The sequence below is a fragment of the Onychostruthus taczanowskii genome, unplaced genomic scaffold (assembly GCF_017590055.1).
Source record: "Onychostruthus taczanowskii isolate IOZ18803 unplaced genomic scaffold, ASM1759005v1 scaffold38, whole genome shotgun sequence".
NCBI lineage: Eukaryota > Metazoa > Chordata > Aves > Passeriformes > Passeridae > Onychostruthus > Onychostruthus taczanowskii.
Window position 1 is genome coordinate 7756516 of NW_024501237.1, and position 22900 is coordinate 7779415.

The following is a 22900-nucleotide window of genomic DNA, read 5'->3' on the forward strand; positions in this document are numbered from 1 at the left end:
GCTGTCTATTTTGCTCAAAAATCATAATGAACAACTAGGCAAAGAAAGGATGAAGCTTCAAATCTCATTTGAATGCTCATATCTGAGTATATAAGCATTTTATTAATGTTCAGTGAATGCAAGAGACATAAGGGATTTATTGTCTATGACAATGAAACTAAGGAAAAATGCTCCTGTAAAAACTGTAGGTATTTGGCTTGCTTGAGAGGTTTTGGTAGCAGGGTGGCTTCTATCAGAAGCTACTGGAGACTTCGTAGTTGTCCAATGGAGCCAGTGCCAGCTAGCTCTAGGATGCTGGAGCAGCCTGTATTTTCAGGACTGCACCCTGTGAAGGGACCCATGCTGGTGCAGTTAGTGAAGAACCGTGTCTGTGGAAAGGGCTTGCATTAGAGAAGTTTAGAGGCCTGACTCCTATGGGAGTGTTCCCATGTTGGAGCAGGGGAAGAGTATGAGGAGTCCTCCCATTGACAAGGAAGGAGTGACAGAGGAAATGTGATGAACTGACCACAACCCCCACTCCCCTATGCTGCTAGGGGGAAAACAGGCAGTGAATTTGGGAGTGAAGTTAAGTCCAGAAAGAAGGGAGGAGTTGAAGGAAGATGTTTTAAGATTTATTTCTCCTTATCCTACTCTGATTTTATTGGTAATAAATTAGATTAATTATTTTTCCCCCAAGTCAAGTCCCTTTTGTGCCTGGTGGTAATTGGTGAGTGACCTCTCACTATCCTCAGCTCGACCCGCTTGCCTTTTGTTGTATTTTCTCTGCCCTGCCCAGATGAGGAGGAGGGAGATAGAGTAACTTTGGTCGGCTTCTGGTGTGCAGTCAGGGTCCAGGTACCACACTGTGTTGGTGCACAAGTGTGTCCTTAGATGTATCATTCCCAATTGCTCTGAATCTGCATTGCGCGTGTGCAGGGGAAAAGGGGACCTGAGGACTGGCACCAATGGTAACATAGTTTGTATCTTTCTCTGTATTCACTGTCTTTAGCAAGTATCTGGGTAAAACACTGAACAAGAAAGCTTTTAAAGCAAAATTGACAATGTAGAGCAAAATACAAATCTGAACTGCAGAGAGACCAGATGACTTCATACTAGCTAATCTTTTTTATTTATACGTGACAATAAAAGCATTTCCTTAAAAGAGATGTTCAGTATCTTGCATGCAATTGACTTGATTATTTACACTTGAGCTGTCTGTGGAGTTTTTATTCTCATCAGTTTTTATGCAAAAGCCTCCACTGAAATCATCAGGAAGTGCTGTTTAAGATACAATGTGCTACTGTGATTCTGAATCTTTTTCTTATCAATTCAGAAACAAAACCAAATGGGAGACACAAAGATCCAGCTTGGATCGGCACCTGAAAATAAGAAATTAGAAATATGGCAGAGCAGTGGTTCTACAGTAAGGCAGGCAGAAGAAGGGGAGGATTCCAGTGTGCCTCTGGTTGCTGCTGTCAGTTCAGATAGGCAAGGCAAAAGTAGTGCTCACCTATACTGTGCAGACCTCAGAGAGCCTTGCTGGGGTCAGGCTGTGCTGAATCAGTCAGTGCATACACAGATATGGGCCCACTTCCAGAAGCCTCACAGGTTCCTCAAAGAGCAGATCACAGCAAGCAAACAGGTCCTGTAAATTTAGTGGGAAAAGAAGGACAATGAAAAGGCAGCTGTCCTCTTGGAGGCTCTGCTGATAAAATATTTCCAGTCATTGGTACATAATGTTTTTCACCTTATTCATCCAGGCTGTGAGACTGAACGTGCAAGAGAATCATTTGCTCAGGGACGCTGACTGGTTTCTCATAAGAATTTAAAGGGTCATATGCATGCTTACACCTGTAGCTCTTGTGTTGTAACCAGCAATTCTCTGATTTCTCAAAAATCATGAGTGAGTTGCATTTAGAAGAGATCAAGTGAAAGGGAGGGGGGAGTGTGCATGTAACTATGTGATAGTTTTTTGTATGGCAGAAAAACAATCTTGCAGGAGGTGTTTGGCCTGCAAGAAGCATCCAGAACTACTGTGGTCTAAATTTTCTCCAGTCTGCTGTAGGGGCAACAGCTCAAACTTTCACATACAGTCTCTAACACGCCACGATTTCAGCCAAAAAAAAAAAAAAAAAAAAACTTTCACATACAGTCTCTAACACGCCATGATTTCAGCCAAAAAAAAATAAAAAAATAAAAAAATCAGTGGTATTTGCTCATAAAATATTAGTGAAATCCTACTCATTTTTTCATCACTTTCCTCCAACCCCTGCAGAAATTAGGGTGCTTCAGGGATCCTCCAGGGTTGCAACAGTAACCAGGCCACTTCACCTAGCAATGAGAGTACTTATTAAATTCTTAATACCTGGACATTCTGGATGTTCTGGATGTGGGCAATTCTAAGTGAAGATAGTGCTTGAAACTGATGCTTTGAGACTGATAGACCAGATGGAGAAACTGGCTTATGAGTGTTTATAGAAAATGGGAATGATTGGGAGAGAAGAAGGTAACAGGTCAAACCCAATATCCAAGAGCAAATATCCAGCTTCTGGCATGCATGTTAGAGGATTTTCTCCTGCCTGAGAGCTGGGAATGGGAGGGGTGCCTTAGCCCTCCCATTTAGGGGTGCTGAAAATAGGACCCACGTGGGTATATTCTTGCCCAGCTAGATGCCATCTTTGCCACTCCAGTGGCAAGGCTGCAGAAAATATATCCTGGGGATAAATAAATATATCCTGGGGAATATACTCAGGCTGTACTCAGCACAGTGCACACTAGCATCAGAGTTGCATTAATGAGTATCCACCCAAACTGGCTTTTTATTGTGACTGTCTTTTGCAAGTGCCAATACATTTGACTGTTCTTTTCATTGTAACTCATATTAACATATCTGAAGCACTCAGGGAGTAGGCAAGAACATAGGCTCTGTTGGGTGGCAATAATTAAGCCATGAAGTAATATACACAATGTGCAAAACAACTTACCTGGAGATCTCTGTGAACTTTTTCTCTATTTTCCACTTTCTATGTAGCATAGTGCTATAAGACAATGAAAAAAATGCTCCTACAGGACAAGTGCACAGAAAATGTAGAGAAGAAGGGTGCTGCTGGCAAAGTCAGAATATGAAAAGCATTTAGCTGAAATAGCTTTACTAAATTTATTAAATTGTAGCAGCTCAGTGGGGGGAAAATCACACAAAGGGGGTTTAAAATCTGCCAGTTCCTTGCACAGGTAATTAAATAACACAGTGTTATTATAAAAGGGTTTTCAGCTGCTATGGTTTCTTTGGGAGACAGCCCCCAAATGTGGTGTGTCACGTATACATGAGAAACCTGACTTCAGATTTTGCCCCCAAGTGCTCAGGATATTGAATTCAACTAAGGTGTTGCTAAACTTCATTACTTCCCTGTAATTGCATTTTTAAAAGGCACCAGCAAATTATCCTTCTGCGCATGAATACCTGTCAATCTGTAAGACCAAAATAGCGTTAAAGAAGGACTTTTAGAAAAATGACCCTCTACCAACCTGTTATTGGAGATGGAACATGCTTCCAGCTGTGGAGAAGCCTGCAGCCTAAGAGCGCACTTTGGAGGAAAGCTTTGGGAGAAAGGTTGTGGTTTTAGTTGTTCACCCTCAAAAGTTAAACTACTATAAATGTATATTCCACAGGGCAGAAACAATTACATGTGTTTGCAGTAATTCCTTCTGTCTCTTTTTTATTCCTGAATTGATCCTTCAGTTTTTGCTTGATTGTGACTGAAAGATACAAGACCACTTCCCTTGTAAAAACTTAAAATTTGCTATAAAGTGGTACTCAGCTTCTAAAAGCCCTTTTGCCAGACTAGATATAAAATATACCAATATTTTAATCTTGTGTTTTCTAAAGGTTCCTGGGGTCTAACTTGTTTTGGAACTGCCTGGGAACCTCCTGGTTCCCACTTTTCAAGACCACTTTTCAGTGAGAGGAGTGGAAAGTGAAGAAACTTGAATAAAAAAGGAATGGCAAAAGGGGTTAAAACCGAACTTAATCCCACAGAGTTTTGACTCTAACTTTACAGTAGTATAATAAAGAGAAATAAAAATGAACAGTGCAAATGCATTTTTGAAATTACATGGTTGGTTTCCAGGTGGTTAAAGTGGTTTTGTTACTTTTATTTTTCTAGGGAGGTATCATTATGTAGGGTAAAAACTCTTTCTTCTCCCTCTCCAAGGAGTGTTAATGCTCAGAACACAAAAGAAGGAGAAACAGGACTATATAATAACTTTAAAAATTGAAACAGAGACAAAGTTCTTTATGCAGAGAAAAGTGGTTACAAGTTATTCTGTTTCAATTTGAGTTTCACATGTAGAGTGTTAGGGAGGTCTTGATGCTAGTGGTGGTGGCCAAGTGACCTAATGAACATATTTTCAAGTAAAATTCCAGATGCAGTTTGTTGAAACTTAAATTGACCTTTCCCATCCACTGCTCTAAGAAGAAACTCAGAAAATTGATGTCTTGGGATTGGCCTTTGTCGTTTTCCCATGAGCATTTCAGCAAGCATCCCTGATAAAAGCTGGGCTTCGGAGGGGATTTTCTGATGCCAGAAGTTGTTCAGTTGAAATTACACTTGGACTAGAGGCTTATTTGGAAGGAAATGCTAAATGCCCCTAGATTTATATACCCTAAAACCAGTTTCTGTTGATGTCCCTGCAGGATTTCCTACCATCCAGACCCAAGGCTCCAAGGGCACTTTGCAAATGAGAAATTATCCTCAGATGCCCTTTAGCCAGATTTAGTGGCCTCTAGGTGAGATTGAGTTCCCTCTTCAGTGTTGGTTTCTCTGCTTATTGTCCTGGTTTTCCCTCTTTGGGTTTTATCACACCCAGCATTTTGCAATCCTGTAAATGGAACTCACTTTTTTGTCACGTTACTTGTGTGAACCATGAACGAAGAAGCAAAAGGAGTAGGTAAATGAGGAGGGAACATGTGTGCACTCTTTAGGCTGGAGAGACAAAACTCTTGGTTTCAGACCTCAGTTCAAAAAAAATGTGCTATGTTCTTTTTAATACAGGCTCATTTGGGACAGAAAGGAAGGCAGGCAGGAAGGAGACACAGGTTCAGGAGGAGACTCACATTAAATTAATTTGAACTCTTTAAGTTGATATTGTCAATGTGGTTTCAGTTGTTGTAAAGGCAGATTATTTTTTTTCTTCTTTACATGAAGCTATTTTCATAAATTTTTTCAGACAATATTTCAGTGTAGCAGGCCAGGCCTGGCATTTCAGATTTATTTTTAATGGGGAAAAAAAATGTGGAGCTATTGCTTGATTGTCAGAGGAATGTTCCAGTTAAAAGGAGATTGGCATCAACTGATTTAAATTTTCCAAAATAAACATACAAGATAAACAGCTGACCTCTTCCTTTATGAGAGCTTTTCTTGATTGTTGTTCTGTACTCATGTGTTCTCTGTGAGTGCGTTGAATGTGCCTTAATGTACTCAGACAAGCTTGTTAGAATTTTATTTGGTAGACTGGCCCTACCACAAGACACAAGTAACATTTTGGACATCTCTGTTCCAAACAAACAGTGGTTCTGCACACCTCCTAGTCATATTTTAATCCTCATCTTATGTGCTCGTGATGCAGTTTATATGTGTTCAGTTTTCTTTCCTGTGGAATGCTTTTGATTAGATAAAAAATGTTGCTTAATCCTCTAAGTAAACCATGAAAGCAACCTAAAGAGGATGCAAAAGACATTAAAAAGGTTTACTTTTCCAAAAGGAAAGGTTTTGCTATAATCTCTTCATTTGGGGTTTTTTTATTATTTCTAAACTAATGAAAAGAGACATGTTTCTCATAAAAACAACTATACATGGACCAATTAAATTGGGCAGTTTTGCTTAACTTTTCAGGAGGTCCTTGTAGAGTTGTTCCTGATGGAAACTATGGGCTCTTTCAGACTGCAGAAATCTACTTTAATTTTCCTGCTAGTACTCTGTCCCATTTATATGAGGTCTATAGAGCCTATCAGCTGACAATGTCATCTCCTACCTGCCAATCCATAAATGCCAGCAGCAGTCTGAGTAATCTGCAAAAGGCTGACCCACAGACCTAGTGGCACAAAAAGACCTTCCCAGTACACAGACTATCCAAATAGTGAGAAGTTACAAACTTTTAGGTGTAAACATTTTGCTGTTATGGGTCTTGATCAGATTTCCTTCTCAGTCAGAAAACTGGCCACAGCTGTAGATACATTACTGATAGTGAAACTAGTGAGGTGGCTGCAGGGAAGATCAGATCTGTGATAAAGCTGTTCAAAAGCTGCATGATTACACTGGAATATGAAATGTGTTGCAAGGTTTGATAGACTTGTGATAGGCTTTTAAGGAAAGGAGAGTTAGCAGCTGAACTCATCTGTCAGTGTAGGATGTTGAAAAAAAAATTAAATCTCTGTGGTCTGGTGTTGCATGAAGGGCTCTTTTGAAAAATGGGTATTACGGCTTTTAGCTGCCACCCATCTGCAGTTCTGAACTGGCACAGAGATGAATGAAGTGGTTGGGGAGCTGGTGCAGTGAATGATGTTAATTGCTAGCAAATCTGAAAGGGATTGTGTTGTGCAGCCATTACAATTGTGGAGAGTAGACTCAGCTACCCAGGACATCCCTTCCAGAGCAGGTCTCTTACAGCTTCCACTTTAAGCACAGAGTAATACTCCCTGTGTTAAAGGTACTGTTACACTGAACTGGTTTCTACACTTGTCTGCTCTTTTTCCTGCTGTTGTTTTGAAACTTCATCACGTAATGCTCCAGAGGAAAAAAAAAAATCTGAGAATAGTGAAGTATTTGAGGTTAATTAGTCTAAATGAGACATTTTTGAAAACTCCAGAAGTTGGTAGTACCTCATCATAAGTGTTGCCAGTGGTCAGTAAAGGTCAGAGCTGTCCTTTCTCTGTGTGTATGAGGGAGGACCAGATACAAGAACTTACCAAGAGTGTATCTGAAAAGGGGGCCCAGAAATTACGTGTGCACTGTTTTCAATTCGGATTAAAACCTCCTTCTGTAAGGATTCTGTGAAAGTGGATGTTAAAGAAAGCTTCCTTGCAGAATTTTTAATTAGGGACTTCAGAAGAGGAAGTGTATGGATACTGTAAGAAGCCCATAGGGAGGAGATTTAAACTGGTAGAATGCTTTGAAAGCAACTGCAATTTATTTTTTAAATCTACTGCATTTCTCATAAAATTAAGAGGTGACCCTTCAGCTTGTCATGTTATTTTTCTTCATTGCTAACAGACATATAAACAGCAGAAATTGTTTCTTCTGTTTGGAAAAAGGGATGTTCTTATGTAATTGATCATCCTATAATCAGTTTGCCTATGTACCCCTCCTGGAAGAGAAGAAATAGTGAAGCTATAGGGTGTATCTGTAGTGATCTATTCAGGTTCATGTTCTTACTTTGTTTCAATATATGCATCAGCCCTGTCCACAGAATGTTTGCTATTGCTGGTGCCACACCATCAAGAAAGACTACATCTACAACCCGATGGAATTTGAGAGACTGAAAATCATGTTCTTTGCTTTTAAACTGGGATTTTTTTACAGAGTCATTGAGAAACTGGTGGGGCTCCATGATTTTGGGATTTTTTTCTGTTGTTACAAATTTGTCTACAGCTGAATTGCACTTAATCTTTATCTCTTGAGCTGCAGTAAGTAGATAAGCTATGTCCTGTGACAAAACTAACTCAGATGTCCAAATCAAATCAGGTTAGACAGTCTTGTAAAGTTAAAAAATATATTTTCTCTGAGTTGTGCTGTTTCTGTCAAGTATTCTCTGTTTTTATGGACTTGCAAGAATTAATCTTTAGCCTAAGCAGTGTACTTTGGTCCAGTGTCTCCCAGGTTTTTTGGGGACAGGTACCTGACAGTCCTGTGAGCATGTGGCAGGAGACTGGAAATGGTCAATTTCTGCAAGTCCACATGTGTGAGCTGGTGGGAGGGACACTAATTTCACTGTCAGGTGTCAGAGGGTAAAAAGAAAGGTCTCTGCACGTATCTGTTGTTTGTGGGCAACCCTTGGGTAGCATGGAGGATGGGGAAGAGTGTGTGGATAGATGACCATGGAATGCTGTCCTAATCTGCTCTGACTTGTCAGGCACAGTGGTCCTACAGCTGTGCCCTGCTTCAGGCACTGGAGCTGCTGCTGCAACAGAGCATTCTCAGGCATGTTGCTTCCTTATACTGAAGAAAAAGGAAGACTGTTCTTCCCTTAAAGTAAAAGTTAAACTTCAAAGCTGGTAACTGTTAAAAGTTGTATTTTGCTAGTGACGGCAGTAAAAATTACTTAACTGATATGCAGATTCCTCCACCACGTCTGTAGGGTTTTCTTTTCTGACTGCATTACTGTGTATATTTTTTTAATATCTAATGAGAAAGACATCCCTGGGTGAAATTTTTATTATGGGCATTTCTAATGGAATTGAATTTCAGTCAAGGTTCACTGTTCCCAGCATGCATGACGAGGAGGAAGTTCCCATCAACATGCACAAAATTCAAAATTAAAGCCCACAGAGTTCTGGGCTAACAACTTGCCCCTTTATCCTGGAAATGATCTTGGCATCTCAGGTGGAGCCTAGTGTTAGCAGCATTGGATAGGAAGGCATGATCATGTGTGAGAGAGGGAGAGGAGATAAACACATTCTTTATTCAAGTAATTCCACCACTGTTGAGCTCTTCTGCCCCCTCCTTGTACATTTGCTCATTAAATCCTCTAATAGATGCACAGGTATTTTTGTGACATCTTTGCTCAAGGATGTTTGGTGTAACTGCTCTTGAGAGTTCAATATCTGATTGTTCAGTACTGTGCTTTGCTGGTGACCTGAGAGTTTATGCAGTAGAAAGTATTTAAAGAGACAGATTGGAAAATCATGCACACACTGCCATGACAGACAAACTCAGGCAGACTGTGAGCTTTTCCAGCCCCCTCATTCAAAAATAAACAGGAGGTGTCTTTGAGGCAAGGTGCTGTTCTCTGTTATAGCTGCGTGCATACTTGTAATTGTGGAAGCAATTCATCGTGATCAGGCAGAAATATGGAGGGTTTTGTTTGTCACAGCAGTCTTATGTTTTACATCAAGTTCTCAGCATTAATTTCTCCTCTGTGGATTTTCACTGAATAGTAGCCACCTTGCACATGACCTGAAGAAGGAGTGAGAAGTTTCTAACATCCTATAAAAAGCTGCATGTCCATTTCCATGTCCTAGCCTCATTCTGTGCCTATGGTATGTCGCTCTTCCAAGCACCAAATGCTTTCTTGCATTTCCCTGCAGTCCTGAGGAGAAGCAATGTCAGCTGGCTTTTTGCAGCTGCTTTCTGCCATGGAGTTCCCCAAGGAGAGGTCACAGCTCTGCAGCATGATCAGACCAAAGAAAAAGGTTTTGGAAGCTACTATCTTACATTGGGTCTTCTGGATTAATATTGTATCCAGCTGGGGATACCACTGCAGCGTGATTGCTCTGAGGGATTTGTGTGGTGTTGGCCGGTTCATCTCTAAATCACCCCTTTAAAGAATGTTCTTCCTGATGTTCCTTAGAAACACAAGAACTGAAATTTCTCTCATCATAACACTCTTGCTCATTCAATCCAGTATTTGAGTGAGGCTGTTATTTCCTTCTTTCAGACTTGCTGGAAGCAGAGCACACTGCTGAATAGGGTTTTTAAAATATAGATAAGGAAGTTCAGTCACAGTAGCAGTCCTCAGGATAGCCCATGGAAGCTAAAATGCACAAGATTAAACTGTGGGATTATACTGCTTGGATGTAAAAGTCTCTTTATTCTGCCAGCCTGCCAATAAGCTATGTGTTGTACACCACACACTAGTACATACAGCATTTAGGGTCTGCTTTTGTCTCACACCTGCTGTCCCTTCAGAGTTTTGAATGGCTGGCAGTGTGAATAAAGGTGTTTGCTCACTGCTCAAAGGGTGTTTATCTCTCAGCATTTCACCTTGGCTACTGGGATAATCCTTGCAAGATCCCTTACACACCATTAAAAACACATGACAAAGCATGTTTTTTTTCTGTAACTTTAACCCTTCATGCTCATTGTTTTGCAATAACACCAAGGAATGCTGGTCATTCAGCAGCTAAGAAAACCAATAGTCCCCATACCACACCTCATGCAGGGACAGTTTGCAGGTGTTGAAAACTGGTAATATATTACCAATGGCAGCTAAGGTACTTGAAAATCACAACTGTCATGTACTTGCAGCCCTGTGCTTCAGTGGTTTTTTAATCTTTTCCCTTCTTATGAGAGATGTAATTTTCTGCTTTTCAATTAAGGACATGTATAATTTTGCATGTTCTAAATAATAATAATAATTTGTACCAGTTGGTACTTTGAGTGAAATACCTCCACATTTACTTATGGAACTTCCCATGTGATCAGAAGAACATGGTGTGCCGACCAGAGGTGCACCTGGTGCAGTGTTTGGACACAGTGTTTGAGGATAACCAGTGGTAAACAGTAAAGGAGGGTGTGCAACAGCATCCCATTGTCCCTCTCTCCTTCTAGACAGTGGGATGGCCTGGAAAGAGAAAGGAAAAGCAGCTTTGCAAAGGTTTAAGAGGCTGGACACCCTGTTGTGAAGAAAGTAGAGTGGTTTTTGTCTGTCAGTGAAACAAGATGAGAGTGTGGGACTGAGGTATGGGGTCAAAGATGGAATAAAACACTTTGTAGTGAATAAAATCTAATTGGTGACGTCCCTGTCTATGGCATGGGGTTGGAACTAGATGATCTCTAACGTTCCTTTCAACCCAAGTCTTTCTGTGATTCTGTGAAAACCAGATGTGCAGTTAACTGTGAAGGACCTTGAATGTGGGAATGAGCTGATCCAAGAGCATAAATTGCAAGAGACAGTGCTGACTCCATTGACTGTTCTGGTGATCTTTGTGACCGAATTTTGACTGAGTTTCCAGTGAGAAAAAAGAAAGTCTAGTCATGTGAAAAGAAAATTATATTGCAGTATGTAGGCCACAGAAGGAGTTTCCCTGCTGGTCCCAGGAACATGATGAGCATGACCCATTAAGAGTAAGAACAAAGAGGAAATTAAACTGAAAGCAAAAATATTTTATTTTCTTGTGTCATGCCTGGCAGAGGCATGTTTGCTGTATAACAGAGAGGTTTGGCAGCTGATTAAAAGTACCCAAAATGTCAATTAGTCTCTCATAGAGAAGAGACTGATTTCCAAAGTGTTGACTACTAAAATAATGTTAATATGTGCTGTGAATTTCAAAGGCTGAGTGTTCTGATTCCAAGGATTTAGTATATGCTCATGAAAGATAGATGTACCTATATATACAATGGGAAAAAAGTTTTACTTTTCTAGCCAGTTGGGCCCAACTACTTCCATACAGTAACATCTGGTATGTGTTCTGCCCCTTTTTTTGCTCAGTCTTTTGCAAATGTATTTGCTGCCTGCTCCCAGTGTTATTTACCCTTATTTGGACAATTTTTTTTGCTTTCTTTTGGAGAAAGCATTTGGGTGCTGATACTTTCTGCAGTCTCTCTGAAAATAAGTTTATTGGTCTTGCCAAAGCCCAAAAAATCTTCTCAGGTAATTGATGTTAAAGTTTATTGCTTAAGTGCAATGTTCCAAATTTAGGTTTCAGAAAATTAGTTATATTACTAATAAATTTTCAATTTTGATGCTTGGCTTGAGATACTGGGGTGTGATTTCCAGATGATGATGATGATAGTAGCGCTTCATACTGCAGGATGTTTAAAGACAAGGAACCAAGTGTTTGGATGTTTTTCTTTAAGAAATGCTGTATTTTCTCCCAAATCACATACCCTAGAAAAAGATTGAGGGAAGAAATTTTGTTTCCCTTTTATTCAGTAGTAAGGAAAAAACAAAAACCAAGTTTACTTTGGGAGAGCCTCCAGTGTTTTGCGTCATATCCAGACCCATCTGTCACATCTCTCAATCACTTAGGGGTTTGGCGCAGGTAAACATATTTTTGAGGTGTCCTCTGGAATTAATCTTGCCAGGTCACGGCATGTTGTTCTTTCCCTGTGTGCTGGTGTCTGGGTATTCTTTGCAAAATATTTCAGACATCATCTGCTTTACCTCCTGGAAGAAGCTCTGTTGCTATTAGTACATTCACAGAGCTCTGGCTTGTTATTTACAAAAATGACTCTAACCTTTCCTTCCAAAAGCAGTTACCACACAGGTACTTGTTCCCCTTGCTGCTCAGATAAATCTCCCTCTGATTCTAGGGAACAGCAATAAAATATTTCCCTAGTGCTGTGTTCTCAGTTGTAGCCAAACTCCTTCATCTGTTTTATTAGCCTCTGTGTACAGGAGGACTGCATTACTAGCAAGGGGTTTTATAACCCTTTCTCCTTCAACATATTCTCACTGTTTCTTTTGCATTAGAGATTTTATTGGCATTTTTTTACATGTATTTTATTTTATGTTATGTTAGTGCAGTTATGGCCCATTCTATAGTGTTACAATTCTCAAGATGATATGGAAGGAATTTGAGACTTACAAAATGATCCAAGGAGAACTGTGAGATTAATTAACTTGAGAATAGTTTTAACAATCAGTAGTAATTTTAAAAGAAGGGGTCTTAGTGATAAATTTAATTGGTATTGTTGTGAAATGATTTGCCATTTGAGGTAATAATTTCATAAGATGCTCTTCCTCTTAGACTAGAAACAGCCAAGTGATGCAATGGCAAGGCCACAGTAGGAGGTAACAATAAACTCTGTAATGGTAAAGTGCTTTCTTAGACAGACAAAGAAAAATAGAGGACTCTAGATATGTCTCATAAATCAAATGTGATGAATTGTATCCTGGTTGTTCTTATACTGGAAATAAAATCTAACTAGCACTGCTTGCATTGGCATTCTTCTGTGGCTTCAAGCTGAGCAGAATGTGTTTTGATAAGGATCGCATATCAATGCCTCTAGTGACTCTGGATATATTTTCTGATCAGATCCTCAAATCTCTAGGAGATGGCCACATTTCTGGTTTCTTATGAAGCAAAATACTTCTAGACATATATGAATGTTTTCTCAGAAGAAGTGAGCCCTAGACTGGAATAAGGTTCATGGTAATGCATGCATTTTAGATACTTGTCTTAATCTGGGAGCATAACTACCACCAGGGATTTCATGGTTTTGTTTAAATCTGTCTTCACAAACTGAAGAGTTCTGGAATAAGGTATATTTCACTACAGCAAGGATGTGAAATGAGTAGTAGTACTTCTCTGCTTGCTCTCAAATGTGTGTAACAGCAGAGAGCTACCCAAAGGTCTGGAGAAGGAAAAAAGTGCCATCTTAGACAAACCTTATATATATTTAATGCCAAGAAGCTTTTGTTGTTAACATTTTAGTGTGGTCTCATTTTTCTGCTGATTTCCTGGATGTAAATTGCTTATTGGCATTTGAGCCCAGTTACGGGCTTTTACAGCTTGGTGAGCCTGGGGGAAAACTCAGCTTCTGAGGCAAGCTGGAACAATTTTAGGAGAACCCCATGGCACTGTCTGTGTCCTGGGGACATCAAAGGACAGTATGGGATGTGGCCTCCTGGGGAGGAGCACAGTGGTGATCAGGAGTGAGGCCTCCATGAGTGCAAAGTCTGCCAGTTTCTCCAATGCAAAGTTCACCAAAGTTCACCAGCTTGTTTCTCACCCTTGAGTGGGTCATTGCAAGTATATCTCAGCTGGTGCCCATGCCTGTATACTTGGCAGAGGAATGGGTTTGTAAATGCACTTTTCATTTACTGTTCAATGCTTAGCTCCCTTCCAAGCCTCTTGCAAGCAGTATCAAATTCTTAGAAACCCATTGTCTGACCTCTTTCTTTTGGAATATTTATTAGTGTACAACAGCTACAGACTTACACCAATGGTTATGAATAGCAGCAGCAGTAGGTAACTATTACTACTGTGCAATCTTACTGTTTTCAATACACCAGAGTAATTAGCTATTTTCATCCTTATTTGATTGCACTAATATCAAATGTAAGCATCACTTCATTACTTTTCAAGAAGCAAGAGCTGTACCACCTTTGTGTAGGCCACTTCCAAATCTACGTGGTGATATTCTTCCCATGCTAGTGTAATTGCTTTAAAACAATATTGGCTAGAGAAGGAGTTTGGTTAATTTCACCTCTCAAACGAATGTGTGTCAGGAAATACAAGTGAGTGGAAAAAGTCTGTCTGGACAGGCAGCATGCTGTAGTGTATTATATTTCCCTGACATGAGAGGAATGTGGCAGGGAGGTCTACGGTTCCCTGCTGTAGGCACTAACACTGGCTGAAAAGCAGCTTGAGATGTGCCTTTTGCTTCATTAAGCAAAAGGCTTTCTCCCCATGGCAAGAAGTGCTGTAAAGCACAGTGGAAGTATTATAGTGTGTGTAGTTAAGACAGGGTTGCCAATTTCACGTATCGAAAATCACAAGTCAGATATTCCAGCATAAAATCTGTCTAGAAAATAGAGATTTAATTTTTAAAACACTTTGTTTCTTTTTTGCCTCTTAAGCTTCATTTATTTTTAAGTGAAAGCTGAGATCTTCACTGAAAGTTGGGATCCTCGTCTGACTTCAGGGCTTTAAGAAAAACAGCAAATTACAAAAAACTTGCAAAAGAGCCATAGAGATTGTTAACAGTGAGTCAGGCATCTCCTGTAGAAGCTGTGTGATTGTATAAGCTCTGTCATTGTAAACAGGATCTGAAAGGCAGGGATGCAAAATGCAGGCTAAGCTCCTGGCACTTGCAATGTAGTTGAGGTTTGCTTACCTTTAACAAATAACAGTAACTGTGGTGGCTTGTGTTATTGAGCAGCCAGCCAAAAAAAACCAACAAAACAAACCAGCACAGTCTAGCAAGCCTGTTTTGTGTGGGGGAGCCACGGTGAGGCAGTTTGAAGACCTTGCAGCCAGAGTTACCTACAGCTGATCTGTGTCTGGTGTAACTTGTGCAGCCTCCCAGAGTTTACTCCTGTGTGTGTTGGGGTCAGTAGCAGGATTCCTGTTTACAGGAGCCAGCAGATAATGTGGAGAGATGCATTAATTTCCTTCTGTTGCCTACAGCTTCCAAAGAAATGGCAGTGCTTCCCTGAAAGGGAAGGTGTAAGAATGGTGATATCCAAGTTGTTCTCCCCACTCTGCTGAAGCTGTAGCTTTAGGATTCTACACTGGTAGCAAGCAAGGAAGGTGGAGTGCTTCTGTTTCTAGGCACTATCACGGTGCTGGAAAATCAATACCAGAACACAGGCATAGGCATTTTTAGGATCATTCCTTGTTCCTGCACTTCAGTTCCAAAGAAGACTACAAAAGCCCACACTTTGCAAAGACTAAGATCCAAGAATTTGAGCAGTTGTATAGGATTTGTAAAGTAAAACTCAAGTTTGCTGGTTTGGAGAGTGTGTGATGCTGTACCCCCATCAGATATTAGGTGTGTGAGCTGCAAATCTGGTCCTGTTCTATCTGCCTGTCTTGAACTCTTGAACTTGAGATTTTTTTTCTGCTGTGCAACCCTGGAAGAAACAACAATTCTTAAAATAACATTTCAGCATTATTAAACACTGCTTGTCGGATGCTCTGACATTTGGTGTTGGCAGCTCTGCCTGCCTCTTCAGCATGCATTTGGCTGTCACTATTCAGGCAGTCCTTTTCTTCTGCACAGCTAGTTCAGATGTAAAAAACCTTGTCTCTCAAGAGTGCTCAAGTGGCTGTTCAACTTGCCTAACCTCAGGAGCTCTGTCTTGCAAATATAAGCTTGCTCTTAAGCATAATTTTCACTGTTTTTGAGAATCCTATTAATTGTAGAGGAATGATAAATAATCCAGTGGTCTGAAACCACATTATTCTGACTCAGGGAGCTGTTACCACTAAAGGTGATGCTTTCGGTGTTGGAGGAGTATGAAATGCTCTGATGTACTCTAGGATCTAGCAGCTCACATGAAGGTTCAACATCATGTTAAGACCACTGAATCTGCAGGATGTGTCATTCAACTTGTAAATACTTCCTCCACCTTTGGTGGAAACATTTATAGTCAGAAGCAGTGCCTTGAAATGTTTACTACTGTCATATTGAAAGGGAGAAAAAAAGATAGAGATATAAAGATGTTCTGTGCGTTAATAATTTATCTTGCAATCAAGAAAACATAAAAGCAATCCAGAGTGAAAGCTGGGAAGAATTGCAAAGGAAAACACTGTCTCTTCCATTTTGAATAATGCAGACCCTATTCAGGCTTTCTCTGCAGAACATGAGGTCTAATCCCAGCACAAGTAAACACATGTGGGGCCTTTAAAATTTAAAATTTTTTAAAATCATGCTGCTCTTGAGAGGTGATTAACTGAGCTCACTTAGCTGCAAGTGAATAATTAAACTGTGAGGAGTTATTATTTTTCTGGCTCCTTTGTTGTGTTTCTTGCTTAGTAATTCTTAGATATTCAACTTCTAGACTTTTTAGTATCAATCAGGCTCTGCTTCTATTGTCTGAAAAATAAAATATGTAAAGGGAAAACTGCCACAGATTTAAATACATTGTATTGTTACAGAATAAATACCATCTTTGTAATTTAACCACTTGAAAATATGAACCATCAATTTTTTCTGTCAGGGACTCAGCCACCTATGAGAGTTTTGTGCCTTTGAAAATCTCTCTAGTGTGCTTTGCTTCTCCTGATTGTTCTTCAAAGAAAATTAGCTTTCAGTTGTTTAAAATCTGTTGGCTTTATTTGCTACTAAATATACACATGATAAGTGCTGTGGGATCAAAACAAAAACAAGTTGCTCTTCCAACGGTGTAATTTGCAGTTTGGCAGAAGTCAACAATACAACTCTCAGTGTATTTGGGGTCATGGTGCATTAAGGTAGAACCCATTGGCCTGGATCAAGAACCTGCAAGGTATCTTCAAACAGAGGAAAGGGTGAATTTAAAGATACTAGAAAAGGATGAGAGAAGGCACTTGAGAAGGCAGGTAGCCTGGTCCAAAGTCCTGGATTTGTTTTGTCCTTGTCCAGTGTCAATGTTCCTATGTTAGAGTAGTGCCCTCTTAAAAATGTCCTCTCAGATTCTGTCACTTAATGAGGGTTTGGGCAGATTTTTTTCCTGTTGGGAATGTTTTCCTGATGACTGAGTTATTCCACAAGGTGCCTGTGGCTTTGTCATTAGCTTGCTATCTTTGTGGGGAGAGTAGGATGATGCCAGGTTGAGAAAGTGAAAGGGGTCAGGGAGGGAAATTTTCACATGGTGGGAGAAGTTCGTGAAGGACCTGGATGAAAAGCCCTGGGAGTATTAAGAGAAGAAAATGTTACCCATCTAGTCTCCTTTTCATCAAGTTTTTCACTATGAATGTCTTGGATTTTGGAATATTTTTGAAGTGTTTTAGACAGATATTGAATAACAGCAAAGTTTGTAATCACAATCTCAGTGGCAGAGAGACCTCTGGATTCTACCTGCAGAACTAAAAATTAGTAATACTTTAACAGAAAGACATGACCTTTTCCTATCTTTTCTACCCTCACAGATGAACAGGAGCCAGCAGTCAGCAGTGATTCAGATATATCATTGATTATGGCAATGGAGGTTGGACTCTCCGATGTGGAGCTTTCCACTGATCAAGACTGCGAAGAGGTGAAATCTTGAAAAACAGAGATCCACCACTAAACTACAGGGGAGGGTCACGGGTAGGGACTGAGTCAGCTTTCTAGGATTTGGACCAGTCATGCATATGCCTCCAGAGCACTGTCACTCCTGCGCACTCCATGCTGAGATGGTCATGAAAAGCAATAGCAACTGTTGTGTCTGCCTGGATGCAGTTTCATCATCTACACACCTTTGTTTAGTTCACATGGGAGGTGGAGACACTTCCAGTTTACCCACTGCTTGAGAGCAGTCATGGAACTCTCCAGGGGCTCATAAACATGCAACTGAAATGACAGCTTGAGTGTTTTTTTACACTTGTTCAATCAAATTTTTGTTGTGTTTTTTGAAAAGGCATATGTTTATTTTGTTTGTTTGTTTATAGTTTGTTATGGATGGACACTTTGTTTATATTGACTGATCCCAGCTTTTTCAAGAGTTCAGCCCAGAAACCTGAATTCCCGTTCATTGGTCACTTCATGATCTGACCAAGATTTATCATTGCCTTGTTGTTTCTGCATGAATTACATGTGGCTGGCTTCAGAAGGATCATGCACCAGCACCTGCATTAATGTAACACCTGCCGTCATTAAGTGGCAGGCTTGGAAATGGTATATTCTGAAGGCTTTTATTTGTGAGAGAGGTCTGAAATAGCAGAAATTTGGGCTAAAATGGCCTTAGTTTGTCTCTTAAATTTCTGTTCTAGATGAGCATTGTACACTGTGAAGGAGAGAAAGAAGAGCTTAAAGCATCACTCTATCCATGTAGTCCTATCCTGTATTTTATGCTATTCACAGGTGTCAGTACATTCGTGTTCTTCCTCCAAGTGACAATTCAGTAGCTGGAAAAAAAGATCTCACATAACGTCACTTCTTAATTTTACAGACCAAAACCAGATCAGTGGGCTAAAGGAGCATCTGAGAGGTTTCCAGAGGCTGCTTATTAACAGTTCCGCAATAAGCAGGTGACAGTATTCTCACAAAGGGTCTGGAGATGCTGCTGTCAGTGTCAGAAATTGCTAAGGGAGCAAGAGGCAATCATTTGAAATGTTTAATTCCTGTTTTGCTTTGGGTCTTTTCTCTTAGTGTGTTTCATTTGTTATATTTTGACAGCAGTTTTTGTCTGCTTGTTATCTAAAAAGAGTTCAGGTAGTTTGTTGTCCTCCGGAGTGTCCCTGTCAATGTTTTCAGAAGCATAACAGAATATTTGCAATTTTTGTACAGATACATACACCAAAATATATTGTGGAGGGAATTTGGGGAGGGAATTGGAAAACAAAAGAACTAATATAAATCAAAACACCTAAATAATAATGACCTGACATAATAATTTATTTCATCCTGAGCTCTGCTTTCCAGGTAAGAGCTCATTGTTAATTGTTCAGTGTGTAATTTGGTTTTTCAGTCAAAATACTCAAATGTGAAGAAGCTTACTGTTACACAAGAATACATAGTTTCTGTTGAGAGTCAGATGATTTGAATCACATTACTGCCTCCTGAGTCAGTCCACAGAATCAACAATTCATCTTACATAGAGATTTTGTGCAGAGGTCAAACATTTTGATTTGGCAGTGTCATGGCAGCATCTCAAAATGCAACTGTTGGGGCTCACTGCATTTAATCTCTTTGTGGATTTACTTATTAAATGTGAAAACCAGCTTCCAGCCAAAATTTTTGTTTGTCAGATTTTATTCAGGAACAAATGTGTTTATCCCTAATCTTCATTATAAAAAGAAGGAAAAAATATTCTCCATGCTCTTCTGTCCATTTAGAACTAATTAAACATTTAGTTTAATTTTGTTTTATGTTCTTTGTTCCTAAATTGCAGGGTAATCTTGAGGTAAAGCTTTTAAACTGAAAGAGGGCAGATTTAGATTAGATATTAGAAATAAATTATTACTGTGAGGGTGGTGAGGCATTGGAAGGAGTTGCGCAGAGAAGCTGTGGATGCCCCATCCCTGGAAGTGTTCAAGGCCAGGTTGGATGGAGCTCTGAGCTACTTGGTCTAGGGAAAGATGTCCCTGGCTGTTGCAGCTCATTTTGGGGTGGGGGCACCCCAGGGGGTCCCCAGAGGGCCCCCTAGGCTGTGAGCTGGCTGGCAGCAGCAGGCAGGCAAGGAGACTCCACACGGCTTCTGAGGGTGCTGATCAGATGAAGGTTTATTTGGGGGCTTCAGGGGAGGTTCACAGGCTTGGAATAAACCATACATTTTCGAGGGGTGAGATAGAGCATACCATTTAAATAAAATGCAACACCACACCTGGCCGTGGCAGAGGGTTTGGAACTAGATGATCTTTAAGGTCCTTTCCAACCCAAGCTATTCTGTGATTCTGTGAAAATGACTCATAAATGTGCTGTTACATCTTTAGAAGCTGTTGGAATTAAAATATTTTTTCAATTAAAGAGATAGAGGCAGCTGGAATTATTGTTTGAAAAAGAAAGTTGCAGATTGTTCCAAAGGGTACACTAGGTTAGTCTTGACAATATTTGTGGTTCTGTAATCTTGTTTTCTTCATTCTTTTATGCCTGCTCTTTTCCTTGCTGCTGTGGAAAAGGCCTGACACATCAATGTTGTAATTGATCCCTACACACGAGAGTTTGCACAAGGTACTGCATCAGCTCCAATTAAGCTCTGTAACTAATGCTGAAATCAGATTTAAGTGGTGCTTACATCAAATTTTGACCCAGGAATGAAATTCATTTCAAACAACTGCAGGGGAAGGAGTGACGCTGGTTATATTCAGTCAGGGCTCCTTACAGAAAGTCCACACACTGGTACAATTTCTTCTGCAGCACTGGAGCCTGGGTGGTACATGTCACAGGACAAACATGATGTCCAAGTTATCAGTGATCCTTTCACATATGCACACTGTAGCTCAGCACACAGGCAGAGAACTCCTGGCCAAACTGCTTGGATTTCAGAGGAGCTGTCACAAAGTCTTCATTTTATTTCATGAACTGAATTAAGTTCATCTCAATGGATAGATTGACCAATTAGCTGTTGCTGTAGCAGAACCACCCAGGGCACAGCAGAGCAAGCAAAGTCTGTGGAAAAGCAAGGCAGGAGGGAAAACTCCCAGCTGATACTGAGCTGGGTCCTTTGCCCAGGAAAATCATTAAAGGGACCTGTGCTCAAAAAGGCATCACAGATTTGGTAATTCAGACCCTGCATGTATTTCTGAGAGTTAATAAGGAACTTTGTAGAGGTCTTGTGCTGTGCACACACTCTTCCTAAATATCCCATGTTAGGTCGGGTCCCTCAGGGTCCACAGGTGGCCACTAGCAGAGGCAGTGTGCCAGGCTGGATGAGTGTTTTTGACATATCACCAATTACTGATGCACCTTTTAGAAGAGGCATCCTAGCAAATCTGGGTCAGGAGTCTTTCTGCTTTTGTTTTCCCAGTTCTACCTGCAGCTTCACTCAGGGAAGATGTTGTTCCATTCCTGTCCTCAGGTGTTCTGCAGCTCTGAGCACTGTTAAGTGATGATAAGGGCAAAGCTGGGTTACACATCACTGAAGCCTGTACTTAGGAAAGCACTTAAGTAAATGTTTTATTCCGTCCTTCTTAAAAAAAAAAAAAACACAATTAATTTTGGACTTGCACCAAAATTGCATTTTCAACAGGTCTTCTATGAGCATAATTTAAGCCCCTGTGTCAAAAAGAAATGTTTTCCTAAAGCTTGACCTGACTGAAAATATCCTTTGCATGTATAACCTGTGAACTGCCTTGGGAATTTGAGGTGCTTCGTAAACATTAAAGAGCCCCTAATGTGTGTTTGTAACACGTATGAAAGCCTTAATTCTGTATATCTGCAAGCCCATGCACACCTTGGTACTGCTGCCCGCTAAGCCTGGGCTTTAAGTAGGTGGGGCTCAGCTGCTGGGGATGCAGTACTGGCTGTTCAGAAGGGAGAGCAGCCTTTAGCATGCGGCCAGGAAAGAACAAAGTCCTCTAGAGCCCCCTGACAAGCAAATGTTCATGGATACAATTCTGCAGGCTGGCGCCATGACTGAGTGGGGGGCCTCTCCTGCACAGGGGCAGTGGCCAGGAGATTGTGTGGGCTCCCAGGTAAAGGTACTCCTGTCATTAAGTTCCTGTGCTTCTCCCAGCAATTCCTGCCTTGTTATCTGAAGCACTTTTCTTTTCCATGAGCAAGTGGTAGGTGGGAGAAACATTTGGCCTTAGTGAGGCTCATCATCACTCAGGCTGGGTTGCATGATAAAACCTGGTGAGACAGAAACTGCACTCAGAGTGTACCTGGATTTTCTTGGGTTCCACTATGCTGCCTTCCCAAAGGTCTGTTCAATGGGTAGGATGCATAGGCAGAATTTTGCACTCACAAATCACCTGATGTGTGCATGCAGATGTGCAAGGCTTCAGGTCTACATCCCCTCCCCACAGCTCACCTATTCTGGTGGTGATACAGATATGGCACTTACTGAGGGTTTGGGGTTTTTTTTATTTTCTGACTGCTTAGAGCCCCAAAACCAGGATCAGGACTATCATAGCACTGCAGTTCATTCTTTAAGCACTCCATAGAATTAAATTGACATGTATGCTTTAAAAGTGCATTGATGTGAGTATGTACTGTTGTGAAATCAGAAGCAGTTGTCATTTTTAGGCCTTTTATTTGAGGGAAATTGTGGCACAAGGAAAAAGGCTTTATAGAGGCAATGTGGAAAAGGAAACTATTGAAATCACATATGATAAGTGGTCCCTTGGATTTCACTAATGACCTCTGGATCAAATCCCAAGGAAGTCATTGGAAGAAGAGCACTGATGTTGGGGTGCATCCATTTCACAGGACTAAAATGGCAGAGAAATCCAGACTGTCCCTTCCCAGCCTGTCTCACAAGTGTTTGTACAAGGGTGAGCATTTGTTGCAGGGGAAGGAGATCATGGGATCAAACTTGCACAGTGCTGCTTTCTCTCCTGTGTTTTGTGCTGCCAGTATCTCTCGGAGCAGGTTGGAGAGGGGAAGGGAGCTTGCCCAAGTTCAGCTCCAGGGCTTGGTGAAAAGCAGGTCATGGGCTTCCAGCGGGTTGGGGACAGCCAAGCTTCTTCATGGCTAGCGCTGACCCTGGGACTGGAACTTTGTTGATGAACACTGAGCCCATGCAGACTCATTTGTTTTGTAGATGCAAAAATGTGTGAGTGTATTTGGCACAGGCAGCATGACGGCAGTGAATCGGCTTGGTTAGCGTGAGCAGGAAACACAATGTAGAGTAGTTTAGGGCTGAGGGAAAACGAGGCTGGAGGTGTTCACAGCTTCTTAAATAGGGAAAGCTT

The 22900-nt window shown here is 40.7% G+C and overlaps 1 protein-coding gene across 2 annotated transcripts in view; it reads left to right on the forward strand.

Annotated features, from left to right (window-relative positions):
- Positions 1-22900, forward strand: part of RNF150 (ring finger protein 150) — a 113543-nt gene that overhangs the window by 87993 nt on the left and 2650 nt on the right. The window contains exon 7 of one of the 2 annotated variants that reach the window (XM_041412008.1): positions 17495-17908. The exons of the other annotated variant lie outside the window; for it this stretch is intronic. Within the exon in view, the coding sequence (XP_041267942.1) occupies positions 17495-17613 (119 nt within the window). The 3' untranslated portion in view covers positions 17614-17908. Of the gene's footprint in view, positions 1-17494; positions 17909-22900 lie in introns of those variants that run through there. 2 annotated transcript variants of the gene reach the window in all.